General features: G+C 43.5%; 1 protein-coding gene across 1 annotated transcript in view; it reads right to left on the bottom strand.

The window, feature by feature from the left end:
* Positions 1-3,989: 3,989 nt before the first annotated feature.
* LOC120024807 (pleckstrin homology domain-containing family A member 7-like) overlaps positions 3,990-25,988 on the bottom strand; it is a 125,747-nt gene continuing 103,748 nt past the window's right edge. The window contains exon 25 of the mRNA XM_038969135.1: positions 3,990-4,057. Coding sequence (XP_038825063.1) covers positions 3,990-4,057 — 68 coding nt within the window. The remainder of the gene's footprint in view (positions 4,058-25,988) is intronic.

Raw genomic sequence — 25,988 nt, 5'->3', positions numbered from 1 at the left:
GGACAAACCCCCTGGGCTGTTTGACACATTGTCAGTCTGTTAGTGTCTGAACACACTGGTCCACTTAGCTGTGAAACCCTAGACCCCTATGATGGGTCCCCCAGAACTCAGTCCGGCTTTAAACTTACTCTTGAAAGTTGTAATAGTAGAATGCACAAGGTACAATTTCTAAATAGGGTAGTGCATCATCAGTTCCTCTTGTCATGTCAGTCATTGCATATCTTAGAGAGCTATTTATAACTTGTCAGAAATGTTATTTAGGTTTTTTAGCCCATGGACATTGTTGTCATTTTTTAGACACTCAAATATCACATGAATTGCAAGAAAATAACTTTAAACCTGCAACATTCTCACCACCAACAAGAGCGGTGTGAACAGTGTGTGTCATGAACAGTGCTTGTGCCTATAGAAATAGACGTGATGTGTGAGCACAGAGGTGGGTGCGCGGAATGTTCCCCAATACTGGAAGGGGTTCCCCAAGTGAAAAGGTTTGAACCCCTGTTCTAGAGCAGCTAACAAGACCCCTGTCCCACTCACTGGACCAATGCATAGACAGAAGGACTTCTATAGTCACAAACAGCAGACAGGGTTGTGCTTTTGGCTTGATACAGACACTTGGCTTGCTCCGCATTATCGGAGCCAACATTTGCATTGATAAAGGAAATTACATTTCAGATAGATGACATTCAATTGATTTTTTTAATTTTTATAGTCAGGATCAACATAAGTGATGTTAGTTATGCATTTTAAGTAGTCTAGGGGTCCGAATACTAACTTAAAATACACATGCATATCTTATTCATAAATCATATTGATGTCAATGACAACATTATAGTTCCATGTACGTATCTTAAGTTAGGATTGAGCCATGAGAGACTATATTCTCCAGTAGACAGCTGGCAGAGTCTGACGGACTGGTTGGCGTTTCAGATGGAATCCACAGCTATTTCTGGGGATTTATTTCACAGCTCCTGAAGGGGGATTTTCATTCAGCTCTCTGAGGCCGATATCTCTATAACATTACATCAAATGACCCAGATCCCAGCACTGATCCAACTAGAAACATCCAGATTTCAACAGCCTTGTGAGGAACCGTCTCTCTCCGCCGCTGCTTGTGTCTTCACTGTCTTACTCCTCATCACTCAAAAAGAGGGTGTCTTATACCCCCTGCCAAATAGAACACCCCTCAATCCCTCCACCCTCACTAACAGCTGCTCCTCTGTCCAGTACCCCTCCGCTGTTCCTGTGTTAGCTGGGCTATAGCTAGGCAGAGGCAGCCTGACACCATAGTGCGAGCCTCATACCTCACACCTCTCCCACCCAGTGAAAGGGGGAGATTGTGCTGCCCACAGCCACCGTCATGGAAAATGAAAGCCTTTGATCTACCTGGAATGACCCCCCCGCCCCCCCCCCGTCCCTCGCTGCACATGCATGCACACACAGAGTCATGAACGCTCACACACACACACACGTCATGCACGCATACACACATGCACACATATACACGCGCACACACTTGTGCGAACCAAACAATTGACTCCTATTCAAAATTCTATTTTACCTAACCCTAACCCCTAACCTTAAACCTAACCCTAACTCATTAACCTAACCACTTACCCTAATTCTAAGCCTAATTGTAACCCTAAACCTAACCCTTAAGCCTAAAATATACTTTTTGGGGTGTTGCGACTGATGTGTTAATGGTCTGTTGTTGAGGGGTTTGCACGTAATCACCCATGACCACCTCCCTGGGCTCAGAGAGGAAGTGGACCTGGGCTCATTAGAGGTCAGAGGTCACACAGGTGGAAGTGGACATGGTTAGTGTATCGACACTACTAACTGTTTCAAAGGAATCAGCCAGTCAGAGATACAGTATAATACATGTTTATAATGTTGAGTTATTATTGAATGGTTTTCAATGTTGAGTTATTTCTTACTCATAGTGAAGAACCACAAGACACATATAAATGAATAAAAGTCAATGATCCGGAATTTGATCTTTGACAGGACAATTTTGAATGCTGTACAGATTGTACAAATTGGACTCCATTGTGTTAGCATAGAAAATATGAGCGGTTTTGTCAAATTTTCTGTCCCCTACTCCACTATTCAGGTAGAAACCCAGTTGACTGCCCTGTCCAGAGAGAGAGAACAGAGAGGGCAGTGTCTCCTTGGCCCACTGTTCCAGTCAATCCTGTTGGTTGGCACTGGGGTGTGTGTTTGTCCTGTTTTCAGCAGTAGGTGTGGGTCCAGTTGGCGTGTGTGTGTGTGTGTGTGTGTGTGTGTGTGTGTGTGTGTGTGTGTGTGTGTGTGTGTGTGTGTGTGTGTGTGTGTGTGTGTGTGTGTGTGTGTGTGTGTGTGTGTGTGTGTGTGTGTCTTTAGTGTGCCTTTAGTGTGCCAGGGTTGGAGAGCCTGTTGAACTCAGTGTGATTGCTGAGACTCTAGGGTCCCATGTGAAAATAGCTCAGTGTGTACAGTGCCTTCAGAAAGTACCTAGACCCCTTGACTTTTTCCACATTTTGTTACGTTACAGCCTTAAATTGATTAAATTGTTTTTTCCCCCTCATCCAATCTACACACAATACCCCATACTGACAAGGCAAAAACAGGTTTATAGAAATTTTAGTTAATGTATAGAAAATAAAAAACTGAAATATTACATTTACATAAGTATTCAGACCCTTTACTCAGTTCCTTTTTGAAGCACCTTTGGCAGCGATTACAGCCTCGAGTCTTTTTGGGTATGACGCTACAAGCTTGACACACCTGTATTTGGGGAGTTTCTTCCATTCTTCTCTGCAGTTCCTCTGTCAGGTTGGATGGGGAACGTTGCTGCACAGCTATTTTCAGGTTTCTCCAGAGATGCTCGATCAGATTCAAGTCCATTGAGACTTGTCCCGAAGCCACTCCTGCATTGTCTTGGCTGTGTGCTTAGGGTCATTGTCCTGTTGGAAGGTGAATTTTCGCCCCAGTCTGAGGTCCTGAGCTCTCTGGAGCAGATTTTCATCAAGGATCTCTCTTTACTTTCCCTCGATCCTGACTAGAGTTCGCAGTACCTACCGCTGAAAAACATCCCCACAGCATGATGCTGCCCCTACCATGCTTCACAGTAGGAATTGTGGCAGGTTTCCTCCAGACGTGACGCTTGGCATTCAGGCCAAAGTGTTCAATCTTGGTTTCATCAGACCAGATAATCTTGTTTCTCATGGTCTGAGAGTCTTTAGGTGCCGTTTGGCAAACTCCAAGCAGGCTGTCATGTGCTTTTTACTGAGGAGTGGTTTCCATCTGGTCATACAGTGTATATACAGTATGTGTGTCTGTGTGTGTGTGAGATCTACTTTGAACACCTTTTATTTGAATCACTCTTATCTGTGAGTGTCTGTCTGCATATTGTATATGTACACTGTACACTCTTAAAAAAAGAAAGCTGATATCTATAACCTAAAATGGGAGATCCCCATAGGATAACCCTTTTTTTGGTTCCAGGTAGAACCATTTTGCATTCCATGAAGAACCCTTTCCACAGAGGGTTCTACATGGACCCCAAAAGGGTTCTACCTGAAACCAAAACAGGTTCTCCTATGGTAGAGAGATGGAGGGCCTGGTTAGGCTTTCAAGTTCTGTGTGTGTCCAGTCCTCTAACAATTGTCCCCTGTGCCTGGGATGGTGGGATCTTGTCAGGACATGGCACCACTTGTGGCGTTTGGACCTGGGCCATGCCTCCCCTCATATCCTCCCCTCTCTCCCTCCTGCCCCCTTTTCATTGTTTTGGGAGTGCAGTGTTGTCTCAGGAAAGGGACAGCAAGAATGGCCTCTCTCATCCCCTGTTCTCCCCTCTCTCCCCCTCCTTTCCGTCCCCCCATTCTCCCCCATTGTGGTCTATTCAGTTTTGATTGAGGGCAGTACAGTCAGGGCCAGGCTGAATGTCTGGGTGAGAATAGCTGCTGTGCTGTGTGAATGAGGTCTGTCTGTATTGTGTGGAGGCCAGCTCACTGGCTGGGTTTCCCCATGCTAGGCCTGGAGCTGCTTGAGTCTGGGTCTGTACAGGCCAGGGGATCTGGGCCAGGACAGAGAGGGAGGACAGACCACTGTACAGACTCAATGTGTTCTCCTCTGTCATAGAAAACAACAACTATATCACAACATGACCTCCATTCTTTTGTGCTCTATTCATTCATTCAGTAAACCTGTTCCGTTATACAAAGGACCACAACGAGACCACATGTTGGTTAGTCACTTACTTCACAGCTGGCCTGTAGCTGACGTGGTCTGTAGGCCATAGATTACTACCACATTGTGCCCCAGACCTACACACTTGACATGTGCCAGCCATTAGAGGTCAGGCGGCTGGCATAGCCTGGCATGGCCAGGGGTAGAGGAGCAGGCTGGCATCTGTCTCAGTGCCTGGCATAGCCTGGCATGGCCAGGGGTAGAGGAGCAGGCTGGCATCTGTCTCAGTGCCTGGCATAGCCTGGCATGGCCAGGGGTAGAGGAGCAGGCTGGCATCTGTCTCAGTGCCTGGCATAGCCGGGCATGGCCAGGGGTAGAGGAGCAGGCTGGCATCTGTCTCAGTGCCTGGCATAGCCTGGCATGGACAGGGGTAGAGGAGCAGGCTGGCATCTGTCTCAGTGCCTGGCATAGCCTGGCATGGCCAGGGGTAGAGGAGCAGGCTGGAAGCTGGAGAAGTTCCCCAGTGCCCCCCTCTTTTCCCATGGCCCTGGTTTTACTAGGGTTTTATACCAATGTAATTACAGAGTAGAGCCAGTACTGTAACGATGTAACTACAGCCCAGCTCTTTCTCTCTCTCAAACACTTCCTCACTCCCAAACTCTGCAAATTTAGATCATCCTACGAGCCAGAGGAAACAAACCTCACATACTGTGTGTGTGTGTGTGTGTGTGTGTGTGTGTGTGTGTGTGTGTGTGTGTGTGTGTGTGTGTGTGTGTGTGTGTGTGTGTGTGTGTGTGTGTGTGTGTGTGTGTGTGTGTGCGCGCGTGTCTGCCAGGTGGTTGGGAGCAGTAGCAGGTGTTTGCTCTCCGAAAACACGCAGGCAAAGCAGCTGGACTGTGCCACAGCTGTGTGTGTGTGTGTGTGTGTGTGTAGCACCTGGACACAGCTGGACTGTATGGCAGGCAGTAGCTAATAGAGGAACTGTGTTTCTGGCCAGACGTGAGCTCCTACACTCAGCCTGTTCAACAAGTTACAGTATTCATTTCACTAGCTCTCCCTCTCTCCCACACAGTTCCTTTGCCAAAGTGCTTTCTTTTTATTCTCTATATTGATTTTTGGCATCTCTTTACCCCTTGTTCTTTCAGGTCTTCTTTTAGTTCTGAATGTGTCATGGTGTTTTGGTGATGTGCCATTTCAGAGTAATTTGAAGGGGTGAGGTATGGTGTTTTGGTGATGTGCCATTTCAGAGTCATTTGAAGGGGTGAGGTATGGTGTTTTGGTGATGTGCCATTTCAGAGTCATTTGAAGGGGTGAGGTATGGTGTTTTGGTGATGTGTCATTTCAGAGTCATTTGAAGGGGTGAGGTATGGTGTTTTGGTGATGTGTCATTTCAGAGTCATTTGAAGGGGTGACGTATGGTGTTTTGGTGATGTGTCATTTGAAGTGGTGAGGTATGGTGTTTTGGTGATGTGTCATTTCAGAGTCATTTGAAGGGGTGAGGTATGGTGTTTTGGTGATGTGTCATTTCAGAGTCATTTGAAGGGGTGAGGTATGGTGTTTTGGTGTATGGTAATTACAGTAGCAATGTTTCTGCTTGTGAAAGGGGTCTGCTCTAGTCCTGCTTTCCTCCCCACCTTTCCCTCTCCTCCTCTCCCCTTCTCACCCCTCTCCCCCCATTCTGCTGATAGTCCTAATGAGGTGAGGAGAGCAGGGTTTTGTAGCACCTCTCAGTTTAGGACACCATGCCGGGACAACTGGTCATATCAGCAGCAAGGAGGAGAGCTCAGCCGAAATAGACACCCACACCTGGCGATATACAGTATACCCTATACACAGCCAACCAATCAGGGACTAGGTTACTGTACCCCCTAACACACCCAGCTAACCAACCAGGGATTGGGTTACTACAGTGTACCCCCTAACTGTACAGGCCAAAGCCAATCAGGGAATGGCCAAATAGGTTTGTTGCTAGGGAAGGGTGGCTATTGTCTAACATAGCAGATCTGAGCTGCCGGAGTGAGGAAGATATCCTCCCTAGATTACAACCTCTCACATCCTCACCACCGTAAATGACCACTTCACCCCCTCTCAGCCTCTCTGTTCCCCTCTATTTCCCCTTCACCCCATCTCAGCCTCTCTGTTCCCCTCTATTTCCCCTTCACCCCATCTCAGCCTCTCTGTTCCCCTATATTTCCCCTTCACCCCATCTCAGCCTCTCTGTTCCCCTCTATTTCCCCTTCACCCCATCCAAGCCTCTCTGCCCCCCTCACCCCTACTCCTCTCTTCCTACTACAACCCCACTGTCTCACATACTCCTTCACCGAACCCCAACTGGCCCTCTTCGACTCAATCCAACCCCCTCTACCCCCTCCTTCCCTTCTCAATCTGACCACCCCACCCCCTCAACTCCTCACCCCCAACCCACTGTCCCTCTCCCCTGGAACCACCTGGTCTCTCACATGACCTGCCAGGACCAGGGCAGCTGGGGAGCTGGGGGGGGGCTGTAAGGGAGGGGTGTAGGGGGGCTGTAAGGGTGGGGTGTAGGGGGGCTGTACAGTGGTTCCTCCTTTAAAAGTTGCAGCGTACTGGGGCACAGCTTGCATGTTGCCTCAGAATTCTATGGCACGTTATTTAAGTGTGAACCACTGGTACCATTAATGCTGGTTAGTGCTAGTTTGACCACCAGATGGCATCTTTGAGAAGCATTTGATAGCCTTCAATAGTGGCTGTACTAGAGAATGCGGGCACGCGGTAGACCGGGGTTCAATTCCCCGAGGGGGAGGAAGGAGTACGCTGTCCTTGTAAATAAGAATTTGTTCTTAACTGATTCCATATCTGTTATTTCATAGTTGTGATTTCGTCACTATTATTCTACAATGTAGAAAATAGTAAAAATAAAGAAAAACCCTTGAATGAGTAGGTGTGTCCAAACATTTGACTGGTACTTGCTTAATTAATTAGATTAATATTTTGGTGTTTCTATTCCAAGAAAAATTAAAAACCCTCTGGGTTTCCGTTAGGATGGAACGGAAAATATGGTGCTGTACAACGTGATGGTCGGGAGTACAGTAGTGGGCTATTTAGCTAAAGAATCCTGTGTCATGCGGGCAGGGCACGCAGGAGACCTGGGTTCAAATTCCCGACAGGGAGGAAGGAGTAGGCTGTCCTTGTAAATAAGAATTTGTTCTTAACTGACTTGCCTAGTTAAATAAAGGTTACACTAAGAGCATAACATTTCTACACCCTAATTGAATAATTGTAGTCTAACCAATACCCAAACGGAGATTCAGTGAAAATAAAAATCTAATTTATTTATCAAAACCAGTCCCCATGCTTGTCTCAGAGCGGCGCAAAACGGTGCTAAAATAGTTGTAGGCTATTGCTTCTACCTTCAAAATACTCTTTAAATAAATAAGACCTACACCACTTTTAACAGCACATTACTCAACACTAGTGAGAGTCATGTCAACTACGGTAGACCTACAGTATATCGAAAAATATGACGTGACTCTCGGCCAATAATTACATTTGGAGGATATTTCTGTAATTCAGTGATATTTATTCCCATAGTAATTCGTTATGGATCCATAACTAAATAAACATCGGCATTTTGAAAGAATATTTTTATCATTATTTTATTAATGAAAGTATAAAGATGCCTTTATTAGTTACATTGTTTTAGTTTGAATGTGCAGACTGGCATTAAGAACAGAGCAACGGGAAAGTTTCCCTGGTCAGCGCCATTATTAGGGCAATGCCTCTTAAATGTTTTGGAGATGATTTTGTTTTCAAATAACTTAAAATGAGCAAGGAAAAGGCCATTCTTGAACATGGGGTGAGACATTGTTACTAATTTGTAAATAAAGGCAGTTTGTGGGGGTGTAGGGGCGTTATAAGGGTGGGTGCTGGGGATGTTGGTTCCAACAGGGGTCTCAAATGGCTTTAGATACTCTGTCCACTCTGAAGGGGAGGAGGGACACTAATTGGTTTGTTTGTTGTCTTTCCAAATTGGCACACTATTTTTGGAAAACACACACACGCGCACTTGCGCACACACACACTCCAACTAGGGTGTCCACCCATTCTGCACAGAGTGGATGATAACGCACTTTGGTGATGAAATTTCCCTTCCTTATGTTATAATAATATTCAATACGTTTTGTTTACCTCGTTATGAATCGTTCCCTGGGATCTTTCTCTAACATACTGTATCATTAACATTATATAAAAAAGATTGGATTTTGTAACCTAATACATCCGATAATAAGCACCGAGCTCGGTTGACCTAGCAGTGCCGGTTTCTCGTAACAACTTTTGAGGATTTTACATTTTGTGGTCGTTGTCTTCAGTCGCAAAAAGCTAAATTTGTATGACACGAGCTGAATTAAATGTAAAAAGCTTTGAAAATAAAAAGCTTGGCATACACTCAGTGCTCCTTTGACATTTCACAGAGAGACACTTGTTTTTGTGAGAAATCTTAGAAAAATAACAGGAATTTCGAATGAATATGAAAAGGGTATACTAAAATATGAAAATACTACATGTTATGTCTCAAGTCGATATATCCATCTTACCTCTATATTGTTTTATGTCCTGCGGACTTGAGAAGAAAGATGACGAGTTCAACGGGAAAGAGAACCTGTCAAGTTGCCAGTAGCCTTAAATCTTGCACAGAATCTAGCCTAGCTGACACGATGCAACTTTCCTGACCACTTTTTTGACCACTTGCTTTCTCAGGCCTCCATTGATTTTGTCACCCTAGTTATGGCCATCCTGCAAGGGTAAAACCTCCAATAACGTTTGAACGGATTATGATAGAGAGAAGGTTTAGACCATTCGTTTTCATGAAGGATTATCTACACAATTAACATATTATTTTACCCATTGGTCAAAATATATGTTTTTGATTGGACACTACTCCAACACATATGCATGGTACTACCTGTAGGTTAAGTCCCAGTGTGATGGCTCTAATGTGAGTCTGATGTTATGAGCTAGCATTTAGAATCCTGCCACAGTGCTGGGTCTACTTTTCTGGCTCTAGCTCCTGAAGTGGATGAAGGTAAACAGCATGTGTTACTATTTGTCCTGAACTTTGACCGATACCGGGGCCCAATAAAATGGCGCCGGAGCAGAAGGCAGACGTTTTACGTGCCCCCAACCGATTGTGTTTTTTTGTTTGTTTATCTGCGTTGTTTGTAACTTATTTTTGTTACATTTCTATACATAATGTTGCCGCTACCGTCTTTTTTGACCGAAAATAACTTCTAGACATCAGGACTGCGATTACTCACCAAGGACTAGCAGAATCCTTTTTCTTCTTTCATGACTCTGACGAGCCCGATGCGCAGGATATACGGCTCCCTCGGGAACAGGCCCCGACCCCAGTGATCTGCGTGAAGAGGATGCAGAGAAAGAGAGGCCTGAGGGCAGGCTGCCTTCTGAGGAGTAGGAGGCGATCGAATAAATCCCCACTCCCCTCAATTCTGCTAGGAAACATGCAATATTTGGAGTTATTGGGTTATTGGGAAGATTAAACTACCAACGGGACATTAAAAACTGTAACATCTTATGCTTCACAGAGTCGTGGCTGAACGACAACAATATCAACAGTTAACCAGTTGGCTGGTTATACAATGTGCCGGCAGGATAGAACAGCGGCGTCTGGTAAGACAAAGGGCAGCAGTCTATGTATTTTTGTAAACAACAGCTGGTGCACGATATAAGGAAGTCTCAAGCTATTGCTCCCCTGAGGTAGAGTATCTCATGATAACCTGCCAACCACATTACCTACTGAGAGAGTTTATCTATATTCTTTGTAGCTGTTTACATACCACCACAGTCAGAGGCTGGCACTAAGACAGCATTGAATGAGCTGTATTCCGCCATAAGCAAACAAGAAAATGCTCAACCAAAGCCGGGGACTTTAATGCAAGGAAACTTAAACCACCTATACTCCACACACAGAGATGCATACAAAGCTCTCCCTCGCCAGATCAATAAAAAAGCAGATGCTAAGCTACAGGACTGTTTTGCTATCACAGACTGGAATATGTTCCGGGATTCCTCCAATGGCATTGAGGAGTACACCACATCTGTCATTGACTTTATCAATAAGTGCTTCGATGACGTCGTCCCCACAGTGACCGTATGTACATACCTCAACCAGAAGCCATTGATTACAGGCAGCATCCACACTGAGCTAAAGGCAAGAGTTGCCACATTCAAGGAGCAGGACTCTAACCCGGAAGCTTATAAGATATCCCGCTATGCCCTCCGACGAACCATCAAACAGGCAAAGCATCAACAGAGGACTAAGATTGACATTGACGCTTGTCGGATGTGGCAGGGCCTGCAAACCATTACAGACTACAAAGGAAAGCACAGCCGAGAGCTGCTCAGTGACACGAGCCTACCGGACGAGCTAAACTACGTCTATGCTTCAAGGCAAATAACACTGAAACAGGCATGAGAGCACCAGCTGTACCAGAAGACTGTGTGATCACGCTCTTGGGAGCCAATGTGAGTAAGACCGTTAGACAGGTCAACATTCACAAGGCTGCAGGGCCAGACGGATTGCAAGGACGTGTACTGCGAGCATGCGCTGACCAACTAGCAAGTGTCTTTACTGACATTTTCAACCGCTCCCTGTCCGAGTCTGTGAAACCAACATGTTTTAAGTAGGGGTCGACCGATTCATTCGGAATGGCCGATTTAATTAGGGCCGATTTAAAAATTTTCATAACAATCGGAAATCGGTATTTTTGGACACCGATTTTTTTTCTTTTTTCTTTTACACCTTTATTTAACTAGGCAAGTCAGTTAAGAACACATTCTTATTTTCAATGACGGCCTAGGAACAGTGGGTTAACTGCCTTGTTCAGGGGCAGAACGACAGATTTTTACCTTGTCAGCTCGAGGATTCAATCTTGCAACCTTACGGTTAACTAGTCCAACGCTCTGACCACCTGCCTCTCATTGCATTCCATGAGGAGCCTGCCTGTTACACGAATGCAGTAAGAAGCCAAGGTAAGTTGCTTGCTACCTTTAAACTTATCTTATAAAAAACAATATTTTTAAACCTGCTTATTTAGTTAATATTGCCCGCTAACATGAATTTCTTTGTGTCACTTCTCTTGCAACAGAGTGTCGTGTCTTTGGCTATGCCGGATTAAGTGATATGACATGCTATTCTATAAAATCCTTTCTCTGTAATTAATATTACCTGTTTAAGCTAATCATGTAAATGTAATTAACTAGAAAGTCGGGGCACCACCAAAGAGTGTTTATAGAGCTGTTATCTTCCGAATAAACTCTTAAAGACCTAGTAATATTTTACATCAATAGCAGTCAATATTAATCGTCACCTTATTTCAATCTCATCTGAACATCGTAGAATTCTTGGTTATCTTCACGAACCCTGGCTAACAAGTTGAATCATTAATACAAAATTGTGTTTAATTATTTTTTTACTAAATACCTAACTAATCACACAGAATTACATATACACAGAATGAATCATACATTGATTACAAATTATGTCATAAAGGAAAACATCCCTAGCGGACGGAACAGATATGACAGCTGGTTACACAAAGAACGGGGGTTGGATTTGAGTGAAAGAGCGGGAAGACTTGAGGAACAAAGGGAGAAGCTATGTCTCTATCGGGCCGTAGGCAGCTACTCTATCGTAAATACTGAATCTTATGCATTCTAAATTACCGCCCATTTGAAAAAGGAAAATGCAATAAATATTTACTCTGAGCTGCGCTTTAATAGGTTGGTGGTAGATGGAAGGCCGTGTTGCCCAACAGAGTCCTTTGAAGAGTGTCTCTGGTGGTGAACGGGATACGTTGTAGTGTCGTCGTTGTGTGGTAGATGGGATACTCTGTCCGTCCTTTCCTAGCCCACGTTTACAGCGGCTGTTGCTAACTCAACGGCTAGGATGTCTCACTTCTTTAGTGAATAAGAGTTCAAAGTTTATACCATTCACAACCAAAGCTCACGCTGAGGTTGGCTTAGTTCTGTAGTTGACATGTTAGTCCTTTTCAACGTATGGACCGTCGTCCTATCGTCCTCGGAACAGATAGTTACATTTTCATCAAGGGCTTATATAGAGGAGGTAGAGAAGGGTGTGTTTCATAGTTTATAACCAATGTCTCTTCACAGGGGCGGGCCACTGATTGAGCAGAGCTCTAACTTTTTGAAAACTCTAATCTCTCATTTGGAAGCTAAAATTACATTTAATCTTTTCACAAATAGTCATATTTAAACATGTAAATTGCACAACAATTCCATGTGAATCTGATAACTAGAATGTGTAGACTTTCCCAGATACAGTTTATGTCGTCAGATGACAACCGAACTGACATCATATTCATTAAGTACCAACGCATATTTTCAACTGGTTCTATTACCGAAATATGGTTCCTTTCCCCCACTTATTTGATGTTCCCAGACTCTCTATGTTTAACAAAGGCTATTCAAAAGTCCTTCAGTAGAGTCCGAGAGAGAGGGAAGGGAGAAAGGTATTTATGGGGGGGGTCATAAACCTTACCCACAGGCCAACGTCATGACAAGAGTCAGGGTATATGCAGCAGTTTGGGCCGCCTGGCTCGTTGTGAACTGTGTGAAGACTATTTCTTCCTAACAAAGACAGCCAACTTCGCCAAACAGGGGATGATTTAACAAAAGCGCATTTGCGAAAAAAGCACAATCGTTGCACGACTGTACCTAACCATAAACATCAATGCTTAACATCAATGCTCAATACACAGAAGTATATATTTTTAAACCTGCATATTTAGCTAAAATAAATCCAGGTTAGCAGGCAATATTAACCAGGTGAAATTGTGTCACTTCTCTTGCGTTCATTGCACGCAGAGTCAGGGTATATGCAACAGTTTGGGCCGCCTGGCTCGTTGCGAACTAATTTGCCAGAATTTTACTTAATGACATAACATTGAAAGTTGACCTGTTGTATTCGGCGCATGTGACTAATAACATTTGATTTGATCTATAGACCAGCTGGTGTAAGCCAGTGGAGCAGTCAGAACAAAGACAGGCAGTAAACAGCTAAGCCTTCACCAGGTGGGCTCTAGCCCCACGCTAACCTACTGTGTATGAAGACCACTGGCCGAGGGACATCACATTAGTGGCATGGGCATGGTTTTGTACACACACACACAGTTCCCCAGTGCCAGGGCTGCCACAGTGTCCAGGAACCTCCTGTTTAGTTTCCTAGGGAAAGAGTTTGGCACGCTGACACGGCTGTGTTACTCTGAGAGAGACACACATACCAGACAGACAGAGATGGAGAGATAGAGATGGCATGAACATGGCACAGAGCTTAGCTCAAGGGTAGCTCAACAAGCACCAAGGGTAATTTGTGTCAGCATGTCTATTCTCGCTCACTGTTTCTCTCTCTTTCACACACCTAAACAAATACACACATTACACACACATTTTGACAACTGACAACTGTTGTGGTTCTGCTGTTGTTATTAGTGAAGGGGGGAAAATCCATACAGTTACATACTGGGATATCTTTTGACGGTATATTGTATCGTTTCGAAAATATCGCAATATTATTTTTGTTCTAGTTGGCTGTACCTGCACCAAACACGTGAGCCAATTTGTTTTCAGCGCTTTTATTTCCATGACTGATCAAAACTCATTTTATCTGGCTCTCTTGTCCCTCTGCAGCAGACAAATGGTGAGCAATATGTTTGGAACATCAAATCGCAAAAACATCACAGTATCGGCAGTTAAGTATTGTGAGGTCCCTGGCAATTCCCAGCCCTAGTGGTCATAGCCAGAAATGTAGTGCTTATTTGTGTCCAGTAGAACATAAGCCTACACCACAGATGGGCAACTTTGATGGGGGTGGGGGCCACCATGTTTTTTAACCTTTCACGAGTATCAACCCCGTATCCGGGATCACCCCCCACCCCCCCCACACTGATTAGCATCGCTAGCATAGCTTCACAAGTAAATAGTAGCATCTAAATATCATTAAATCACAAGTCCAAGACACCAGATGAAAGATACAGATCTTGTGAATAAACCCATCATTTCTGTTTTTTAAAATGTTTTACAGGGAAGACACAATATGTAAATCTATTAGCTAACCACGTTAGCAAAATACACCATCTTTCTTTGTCCACCATTTTCTCTCTCCACCACTAGCTATCACCAATTCGGCTAAACTAAGATATTGATAGCAACAAACCAAGAAAAAAACTCATCAGATGACAGTCTGATAACATATTTATGGTATAGGATAGGTGTTGTTAGAAAAAAGTGCATATTTCAGGTAGAAATCACAGTTTACAATTGCACCGACCATCACAAATCGACTAGAATTACTAGATAGAGCAACGTGTATGACCAATTTACTCATCATAAAACATTTCATAAAAATAGACAAAGCATAGCAATGGAAAGACACAGTTCTTGTGATTTCAGACCATATTTCAGATTTTCTAAGCGTTTTTCAGCGAAAACACAATAAATCGATAAGTTAGCATACCACATGTGCAAACGTTAGTAGAGCATGAATTCAAGGCAAAGGGAGCTATAACGTTATCATCGCCAAAATATATTAATTTTTTCACTAACCTTCTCAGAATTCTTCCGATGACACTCCTGTAACATCATTTTACAACATACATATACAGTTTGTTCGAAAAGGTGCATATTTAGCCATACAAAACCGTGGTTATACAATGGAAATAGTCACAACTCAAGCATCAAAATGAGGGACGTCAGCTTTCAGAGTGATCTAGTTTAATCGAAAGCTAATCATATACTTGACTAAAAAATACAGAGTTGACAGGAATCGAAAGACAAATTAGTTCTTAATGCAACCGCTGACTTACATTTTTAAAATTATCCTTACTTTTCAATACAGGGTTCGCCAAGTGAAGCTATACCAAACAAAATGGCGAAATATGCGTTTAAAATATTTCGACAGAACAACGATTTATCATATTAAATATTGCTTACTTTGAGCTGTTCTTCCATCAGATTCTTGGGCAATGTATTCTTTCTTGGGTTTAATCTTCTTTTGGTCGAAAGATGTCCTTTGTCCGTCTAAATGCCCGCTAACGTTCGACCGGGACCCCGAAATGTGCCCGGTGCTTCACATAGAAATGCATCAAAATCGCACTAAACGGATATAAATTGCTATAAAACGGTTTAAATTAACTACCTTATGATGTTTCTAAGTCCTATATCGAATTAAATTACAGACGGATACATTTCAAGTTGATAACCGAGCCTGTGAAAATGGCATCCGGAGGTCCCTTCCTGCGTAAGGGCGAGCGTCGAAAGGGGGGCTACTCTCACTCCTTGGTCTTTTATAACCTCTGAGAGCTACGGAGAAGGCCCATTCCACTTCTCATTGGTTACTGACATCCAGGGGAAGGCGGGTGCAGTTCGTGTCGTTCCATAGGATAGACAGAGACCTTAAAAACTGATCTGAAACCAGAGCTTCGCTCTCAGACCTTTCACTGTCTGTCATGGATTTCGCTGTAGAAAGAGTTCTGGGTCACCCACAGACATCATTCCAACTTTGTATGAAACTAGAAAGTGTTTTCTATCCAATAGAATTAATAATATGCATATTGTACGAGCAAGAATTGAGTACTAGGCAGTTTAATTTGGAGACGACAAAATGCTAATTCGGAACAGCACCCCCTGTAGTCGCAAGAAGTTAAATAACTAATTTCTTGCAATTCTACTCATTTTGCAATGGGGCGGAGGGGAAAATTAGTTGTTTTACAGCAAATTTCCTGCAATTCTACACATTTTGCAATAGGGGGGAGAGAAATATTTGCAGTTAATATGATATCTGAGTGAAACTGACTAACAAAATCAATGGGGGCCCCCCGGACAGTACAAATGGTATAGAGCGAAATAGTTCCTATAATAACTGCAACCTAATATTTCTTTACTGGGAATATTGAAGAACTGGTCATATTGAACCACCAGCTTTCATTTTACGTTCTGAGCAAGGAACTTAAACGTTAGCTGTTTTACATGTCACATATTGCACTTTTACTTCTCCAACACTGTTTTTGCATTATTTCAACCAAATTGAGCATGTTTCATTATTTATTTGAGACTAAATAGATTTTATTTCTGTATTAAGTTAAAAGTAGTGTTCATTGTTCATTCAGTATTGTAATTGTCATTATTATTTTTTATATTTATGTCACGGCCGTCAAAGGAAGTAGACCAAAACGCAGCCGCCGACAAAAACAAATAAACAATACAAAAACAACCGTGAAGCTTAAGGCTATGTGCCACAAACAAAGTTAACTTCCCACACTGAAAGGAGGGAAAAGGGCTACCTAAGTATGGGTCCCAATCAGAGACAATGATAGACAGCTGTCCCTGATTGAGAACCATACCTGGCCAAAACATAGAAATACAAAATCATAGAAAACAAAAACATAGAATGCCCACCCCAAATCACACCCTGACCAAACCATAGACATAAAAAGGCTCTCTAAGGTCAGGGCTTGACAATATATATACAAATAAAAATCGGCTGATTAATCGGCATCGGCTTTTTGGGTCCTCCAATAATCGGTGGTGTCGGCGTTGAAAAAATCATAATCGGTCGACCTCTAGTATAGATAGCTGGCCGCTAAACTAACTTAGCAATATAAAAACAAATATCTGACGGGCTAATTGACTGTTAGTGACTGACATAACGAGAAAAACTGCTGATGCAAAACCAAATTTCGAAATTGCACCTTTTGTATTCTACTATTCTGTCACGAACCGGCTCAAAGTCCGTAACAAAAGGGAGACAACGTGGAGATAAGGAATAACAAAATATATTTATTAACTAAGGTAACCTAAATGCAATTAACAATGTGTGTGTAATCAGTAATCAGTAATGTAAGTGGGTGTTTTGCTTGCATAAATGTGATATGCGGTGTGTTGAAAGGTGCTAAAGCAAACAACCAAAAAGCCACAACAAAATCTATGACGGCGTCTGCATGGAGAGAGTCTCCTCCATGAATGGGGAAGTGGTGTATATATCCTGGGAGACACCGGGCCCAGGTGTTTCCCATGTAGCTGACGACCCTCCCAACTCCGCCCACCGACATCCTAATAAGGAAACAAGAACAAAGAGAGAATACGGCAGACAGAGTGGGAGGGTCGTCACATCCCCCCCCATAAAACCGGGGACCAACAAGGACCCCGGAACATACCAGCCTCTGCGTCCCAAATTGACACAGCCTCTGCATCCCAAATTTATGAGGGGTTACGTGTTCACACTTCCAATTTGCCCCAGCCAACCTCCTCCCCAGACCTCAGCAACCGTCGCACAGGAAGCAACATTTAAGAGGAAAAAAGAAAAGACCATGAGGGAACAGACAGGACAGAGAGAACATGACAATACTAAACAATGGTCAGTCACGTAACCATTTAGGAACAGGGCGCACAAGAGAGCGCATCAGCAATCACGTTTTCAGTCCCCCGGATGTGCCGCACATCGAGATGGAATGATTGTAAAAATAAACACCATCTCATTATCCTCTGGTTCGGACACATCATGGACCTCAAAAAAGTGAGAGGGTTATGGTCGGTGTAGACCACAATAGGTACTACCCCCGACCCGACATACACTTCGAAGTGTTGTAGCGCCCAGATGAGTGCTAGCGCTTCCTTTTCAATAACCGAATAGTTCAACTGATAATCGTTAAACTTTTTGGAAAAGAAACTAACAGGCCTCTCAACCCCAGACACATCTGCTTGCAGCAAAACTGCACCTGCTCCCACATGACTAGCATCCACCTGCAAGGTAAATGACAAATCCACGCGAGGAGCAGCCAGCACCGGAGTTGAGGTAAGCAACCTCTTTGCATCTTCAAAAGCGTGTTGACAACGAGTAGACCAAACGTAAACCCTTTTTAGTAGTTGGTGGTGGAAAAGCATCAATAGCTACCACTTTAGCCCGAACCGGACGCACCTCACCCTGCCCAACCACCTTTCCAAGGTATGTAACGGTCGCCTGAGCAAACTCACATTTAGCCAGATTGATCGTGAGGCGACCCGCAGCCAGACGTTCGAACAAGGCTTGAATACGGGACAGATGTTCTTCCCAAGTATCTGCATATATCACTACATCGTCCAAATAAACAGTGCACCCGGTCAGACCGGCGACAACCCTGTTCATAAGTCGCTGAAAAGTGGCAGGTGCATCACGCAGACCGAAACTCATAACCGAATACGAGTACAGACCAAAGGGTGTAATAAAGGCAGAGATTTCACGTGCCCTAGTCGTCAGTGGCACCTGCCAATAGCCTTTTAACAGGTCAAATTTGCTCACAAACCTAGCTGCTTCGACTTGATCAACGCAGTCCTCCATCCGAGGAAGAGGAAATGAATCTGGCTTTGTGACACTGTTTACCTTACGGTAGTCCGTACAAAATCTGTTTGTCCCATCCGGTTTACTGACCAAGATACAGGGAGAAGCCCAACTGGAGAAAGAAGGCTCTGCCATCTTACTCTCCAGCATGTACCTGACCTCAGCATCCAGACAATGCAGTTTCTCTAAAGAAACTCTATAGAACCGCTGACGAATGGGGTCAGCATCTCTGATGTCAATATCATGTTCTATTAAGTTTGTACGTGTAGGTGTATCAGAAAACAATCCTGGAAATCTCAGAATGAGACCAACCATCTCTTTCCTCCCATCAACAGGTAGGTGAGTGAGAAGACTGTCTAAAATATCCACTGTCTCTGAATTTTTTATCTACCCTGCAATATACAATCGTCAGGACCAGGCACCTCTTCCTCCTCATGCACAGATCTAGCATGACAAGAACCCAAGGAAACAACGGTATCAGCCAAAAGAACAGGTTTACCGTCCTCTGTAGACTCCCACTGTTCAGTCTCAGAGGAACGTGCATAATAGAGTTTTAACAAGTTTACATGGCACAGCTGGTGTGCTTTCCTCCATTCTGGAGTGGCAACTAGATAATTTTGCTCAGTGTACTGGCGCACCACTGTATATGGACCTTGAAACTTGGCTTGAAAAGGAGAACCAACAATTGGCAGCAGAGCAAGAACCTGGTCACCCGGACTAAAGTGACGAGGCTCAGTTCGGCGATCAAATATGCCCTTCATCCTCTCCTGTGAAGATGATAACTTCTCTTTAGCCATTTCATCAGCGGCGTACAGGCGTCGCCGGAAATCACACACATACGATAACAGGGACTGGGGAGGCTCGGGAGACTTCCAGTCATCCTGGAGAACAGATACAAGTCCACGCACCCTATGTCCAAACACAAGGTCATTTGGACTGAAACCCGTGCTCTCCTGTGAAACCTCCCTAGCGGCTAACAGTAACCAAGGCAACCCCTCCTCCCAATCATTATCCATCTCAGTACAATAAGCTCTCAACAAAGACTTAAGTGTTTGATGGAAACGTTCCAGTGCTCCTTGACTTTGCGCGTGATAGGCGCTAGACAAATTGTGTTTAATATGGAGCTGTTGGAGAACCTGACCAAACAGATTAGAGGTGAAATTAGATCCTTGATCACTCTGAATGACCTTAGTTTCTCTCAATGTTTGGAATACCTGAGTCAAAGCTTTTAACACAGATTTAGTCGTGATAGATCAGAGAGGATAGGCAGCAGGAAACCTAGTGGTCTGACACATCACAGTGAACAGGTAACTACTACCCTTTTTAGAACGAGGCAGAGGACCCACACAGTCAATAATCAGATACTCAAAAGGCTGGCTGAGTACAGGAATAGGAAACAATGGTACCGGCTTAATAGCTTGATTAGGTTTACCAGTTAATTGACAGGTGTGACAAGTTTTGATAAAATCAGAAACATCCCTCTAATCTAGGCCAAAAGAAATGTCTTAATATGCGATTGTAGGTTTTCCTCACCCCCATATGTCCAGCAACGTCGTTGTGAGAAGTTTCCAACACCAACTTACGAAGCTTAACTGGTACAACAACCTGACTAATTGCCTCCCCCAGAAAACAACTACCATGAGACACCCACTTTCTCATCAGGACATCCTCTTGGAGAAAATAGCCATGGGCGACATCTCCCAACTGTTCCACAGGCACAATTTGGTCACGCAACTCTTCTAATGTGGAGTCATCCCGTTGCGCATTGATTAGATCTGAGCGGGTTACAGATAACGGGATAACAGGGAAAACAGTGACATACTTCTTTGTATTATTATCATTAGTCGGCGCAGTGACCAGTTCGCCACGGCTCATAGAACGTGTCACTGCACACGCAGAGAACACCTCTGGGAAACTCTGTACACTCTCATCAGGAATCCCAACAAATGGTGGCTTAGTGGAAACCACTAGAGATGGAAACACGACAGGCCATACACAATCACCAGCCAAGTTATTCCCAAGGATAACGTCGATACCCTCAATAGGCAACGAAGGACGCACCCCCACAACAACTTCACCCTTCACCAGCCCACAATCCAACATCAGTTTATGCAACGGAACTGACAGAGTGTTCAAACCTATTCCCCTAATTAGAACACTATTCCCTGAATCAGTCTCAGCAGAAAAGGGTAACACAGACTCCAACACAAATGATTCAAAGGCACCTGTGTCTCTCAGGATCTTCACTGGCACTAGGTCCTTACTTCCTAACATAGACACAAAACCTTCCGTAATGAAAGGTAAATAGTCTGGATCAATATGTACTTTCACATGCTCCTGGACCTGAGGCAATGAGTCATGAATGAACTGATGTAGAACAGGCGCAGCTAACGCGGTAGGCTTAGGTTTAGCGTAAGCACCCTTTGATCTGAGAAGTGGACATTCGTTTTTCCAATGACCTGAACCTTGACAGTAGTGACACTCTTGCCCAAAGTCAGCTTTACCACGGGAGTCAGGCTCAACTCTAGTTGAATTGAACTCTGCCCGTGAACCAAAGTATCTCGGTGAGCGAAGCCCAAATCTATCCGAACGCCCCCACTCATTCCGAATACGGGGCTCTGCAAAGACACTTTTGTGAGTCAACACGTACTCATCCGCCAAAACCGCAGCTTCAGCGACATTCTTTACTTTTCGTTTGTTAATATACGTGGCAATACGATCAGGGATTGTGTCCTTAAATTGCTCTAACATAATCAGATCACACAGCCCTTGGAAAGTCACAACTGCAGAGGCAGAACACCAGCGATTAAACTGTAAAGATAATTGTTGCGCAAACTCAACATGAGTCTGTTTATCATCCCTTTTTAAAGTTCTAAATCATTGGCGGTAAGCCTCAGGGACCAATTCATAAATCTGTAACACAGCCGTTTTAACCTTATCATAACAGGCACTGTCGTGTACACTAAGAGCTGAATATGCTTCCTGCGCTTTACCAGTCAGCACACACTGCAACATTAAGGTGCGGTCAGAATCAGGCCAACTCCTAGCATCAGCAACACGCTCAAACAACGAAAAGAATGTCTCAGGGTCCTTTTCATTAAACTGAGGCAATAACCGTAAGTTCCCAACAATATCAAATGTGTCCGGGGCACGACCAAAAGAGGAACGACCCTTAGGTAAATCTGGGTCACCTTCCCAGAACAAACTCTCCCCTGAGATCTTTCCTTCCCTAATCAACTCTATCCGTTCTTGTTGCAACTTGATTTTAGCATGCTCCATATCTTGTTTAAATGCTAATTCCTTTTCATACTTTACACGATCATGCTCTAGCTTCTCACGATCATACTGCCGGTCATGCTCTAGCTTCTCACGATCATACTGCCGGTCATGCTCTAGCTTCTCACGATCATGCTCCAGCTGTAACAGAAGCAGTTCTTTCTGCTGTTCAAGAAGAAGACTACCATGACTAACCGATGGAATGGCCATTGTAACATTACGGGGAGACGAAGAGTCCTCAGCAGAGGCTGGCCCAGTGGTAACTTCAAGAATACCACTCTCCATCAGATTGGCCTTCAATATCAACCTAATAGAATTCTTTAGACGTTTATCACTAATTTCAACCTTGTAGTGTTCAGCGACCTTCAACAGCTGTTCTTTAGTACCGAATTCTAACAATTCCTCTGATGGAAAGCAAATGAACTCATCTACATAAGACGCCATAGTTACAAAAAACATTCTCGCTCTTCCCCTCTGCTGAGCACACCAGACCACAACCAGAGAAATGACAATCACCCTGAGCACCACAGAAGAGAGATGAGATACGGAGCTTCTCCAAAACCTACAATAACTCAACCCTAGTCTTCGTGCGGATTTGCGGTGGGAATTTACGCACTGTTGCCCGCTGGCAAGGAAAAACTCCCCAGCATGCTGGCAAATTCCACCAAGCCACGGATGTGCCCCAGAGACCACTGCTCAGTCCACAGACACCACACAAAAATAACAAACATTAACCATGCCCAACATATTCCAAAAATGAAACACGTCGCTAAGCCTATCAGGGGGAAAAAGGCTATAGCTCCGGGTAGCAAGTTCCACTACCCTACCCAAATCTCCCACTGAGATACACAGCCGATTATGCACCTCCTCAGACCGATGTCCCAACAGAAAGTAGAACAAGAGTTTCCAGGCTGGGAAGGGCCTGGAAACTAACCATTATACTCTCTCCAACGCAGCACACAAACCAAACAACAAAGGCAACCAATACTGGGCCTATCAAACTCAAACAACATATGCAAACCAAGCACGTACCTCCACGTTCTCCCAAACCAATACGTTCAAAAAATCCCGGATGAGCCCCCACTTGTCACGAACCGGCTCAAAGCCCGTAACAAAAGGGAGACAACGTGGAGATAAGGAATAACAAAATATATTTATTTAACTAAGGTAACCTAAATGCAATTAACAATGGTGTGTGTAATCAGTAATCAGTAATGTAAGTGGGTGTTTTGCTTGCATAAATGTGATATGCGGTGTGTTGAAAGGTGCTAAAGCAAACAACCAAAAAGTCACAAAAAGCCACAACAAAATCTATGACGGTGTCTGCATGGAGAGTGTCTCCTCCATGAATGGGGAAGTGGTGTATTTATCCTGGGAGACACCGGGCCCAGGTGTTTCCCATGTAGCTGACGACCCTCCCAACTCCGCCCACCGACATCCTAATAAGGAAACAAGAACAAAGAGAGAATACGGCAGACAGAGTGGGAGGGTCGTCACATTTCTAACTCAAAACAGTATGTTGAGACCCCGACTGAGTTAACTTGCGACTACAGGGGGTGCTGTTCCGAATTAGCATTTTGTCGTCTCCAAATTAAACTGCCTAGTACTCAATTCTTGCTCGTACAATATGCATATTATTAATTCTATTGGAAAGAAAACACTTTCTAGTTTCATACAAAGTTGGAATGATGTCTGTGGGTGACCCAGAACTCTTTCTACAGCGAAATCCATGACAGACAGTGAAAGGTCTGAGAGCGAAGCTCTGGTTTCAGATCAGTTTTTAAGGTCTCTGTCTATCCTATGGAACGACACGAACTGCACCCGCCTTCCCCTGGATGTCAGTAACCAATGAGAAGTGGAATGGGCCTTCTCCGTAGCTCTCAGAGGTTATAAAAGACCAAGGAGTGAGAGTAGCCCCCCTTTCGACGCTCGCCCTTACGCAGGAAGGGACCTCCGGACGCCATTTTCACAGGCTCGGTTATCAACTTGAAATGTATCCGTCTGTAATTTAATTCGATATAGGACTTAGAAACATCATAAGGTAGTTAATTTAAACCGTTTTATAGGAAATTATATCCGTTTAGTGCGATTTTGAGGAATTTCTTTGTTGTGCACTCTGAAACTTTGGACACGTTTTGGGGTCCCGTTCGATCGTTAGTGGATATTTCGAAGGACAGAGGACATCTATCGACCAAAAGACGTTTATAACATAGAAAGGATACATTGCCCAAGAATATGATGGAAGAACAGCTCATAGTAAGCAATATTTAATATGATAAATTGTTGTTCTGTCGAAATATTTTAAACGCATATTTCGCCATTTTGTTTGGTATAGCTTCACTTGGCGAACCCTGTATTGAAAAGTAAGGATAATTTTACAAATGTAAATCAGCGGTTGCATTAAGAACTAATTTGTCTTTCGATTCCTGTCAACCCTGTATTTTTTAGTCAAGTATATGATTAGCTTTCAATTAAACTAGATCACTCTGATAGATGACGTCAGACATATTGAGGCTTGATTTCCTAGTATTTTTATTGTGTAACCACGGTTTTGTATGGCTAAATATGCACCTTTTCGAACAAACTGTATATGTATGTTGTAAAATGATGTTACAGGAGTGTCATCGGAAGAATTCTGAGAAGGTTAGTGAAAAAATTAATATCTTTTGGCGATGTTGACGTTATAGCGCTCTTTGGCTGGAATCGATGCTCTGGTAACGTTTGCACATGTAGTATGCTAACTTATCGATTTATTGTGTTTTCGCTGAAAAACGCTTAGAAAATCTGAAATATGGTCTGAAATCACAAGAACTGGGTCTTTCCATTGCTATGCTTTGTCTATTTTTATGAAATGTTTTATGATGAGTAAATTGGTCATACACGTTGCTCTATCTAGTAATTCTAGTCGATTTGTGATGGTCGGTGCAATTGTAAACTGTGATTTCTACCTGAAATATGCACTTTTTTCTAACAAAAACTATCCTATACCATGAATATGTTATCAGACTGTCATCTGATGGTTTTTTTTATAGGTTATTGGCTATCAATATCTTAGTTGAGCCGAATTGGTGATAGCACCTGAAGGAGTAAGAAACTGATGGAGTTAGAATAGTGGTGTATTTTGCTAACGTGTTTAGCTAATAGATTTACATATTTTGTCTTCCCTGTAAAACATTTTAAAAATCTGAAATGGTGGCTTTATTCACAAGATCTGTATCTTTCATCTGGTGTCTTGGACTTGTGATTTAATGATATTTAGATGCTACTATCTACTTGTGAAGCTATGCTAGCTATGCTAATCAGTGTGTGGGGGGTGGGGGGTGATCCCGGATACGGGGTTGAGGTTCGGTAAAGGTTAAAAAAAATATATATATATTTATTTTATTGATCTGAGGGCCTTCAAAAGGGGCCAGTTGCCCATCCCTGGCCTACACAGTATGTTCTTCTATATGCTCACCATCACCACGTATTGGCAAGTAGACCAGGCTAGCTAAATGCTAACTTGTGACCAGCCAGCTTGGCCTGAGAGGTTTCCCATGGACCAACAATGTGTCTGGACCTACAACTTGCAAATGTGCTAGTCACAGTAGTGAGTGACTAATGTGCAAAGCATATAGCATTGAGGTCGCAGGAAAGTAGCCAAAGTGGTTAGCCACTAGCTTATGGTTAACCTCTAACACCTCCCAAACCCGGATCCGGGATCCCCCCCATCAAAAAAGCTGACTAGCATAGCCTAGCCTAAAGCCACAGGGATATCATATAATAAAATGTTCATGAAATCACAAGTCCAAGACACCAAATAAAAGATACACATCTTGTGAATCCAGCCATCATTTCTGATTTTTAAAATGTTTTACAGGGAAGACACAATATGTAAATCTATTAGCTAACCACGTTAGCAAAAGACACCACTTTTTTACTCCACCATTTTTTTACTCCATCAGTAGCTATCACAAATTCGACCAAATAAAGATATAAATAGCCACTAACCAAGAAACAACTTCATCAGATGACAGTCTGATAACATATTTATTGTATAGCATATGTTTTGTTAGAAAAATGTGCATATTTCAAGTATAAATCATAGTTTACCATTGCAGCCACCATCACAACTCTCACCAAAGCGACTAGAATAACTACAGAGAGCAACGTG

Source organism: Salvelinus namaycush, chromosome 30, assembly GCF_016432855.1.
Source record: "Salvelinus namaycush isolate Seneca chromosome 30, SaNama_1.0, whole genome shotgun sequence".
Classification (NCBI taxonomy): Eukaryota; Metazoa; Chordata; class Actinopteri; order Salmoniformes; family Salmonidae; genus Salvelinus; species Salvelinus namaycush.
The sequence above is the reverse complement of the archived record's forward strand: the minus strand, read 5'-3'. Positions and strand labels throughout refer to the sequence as shown.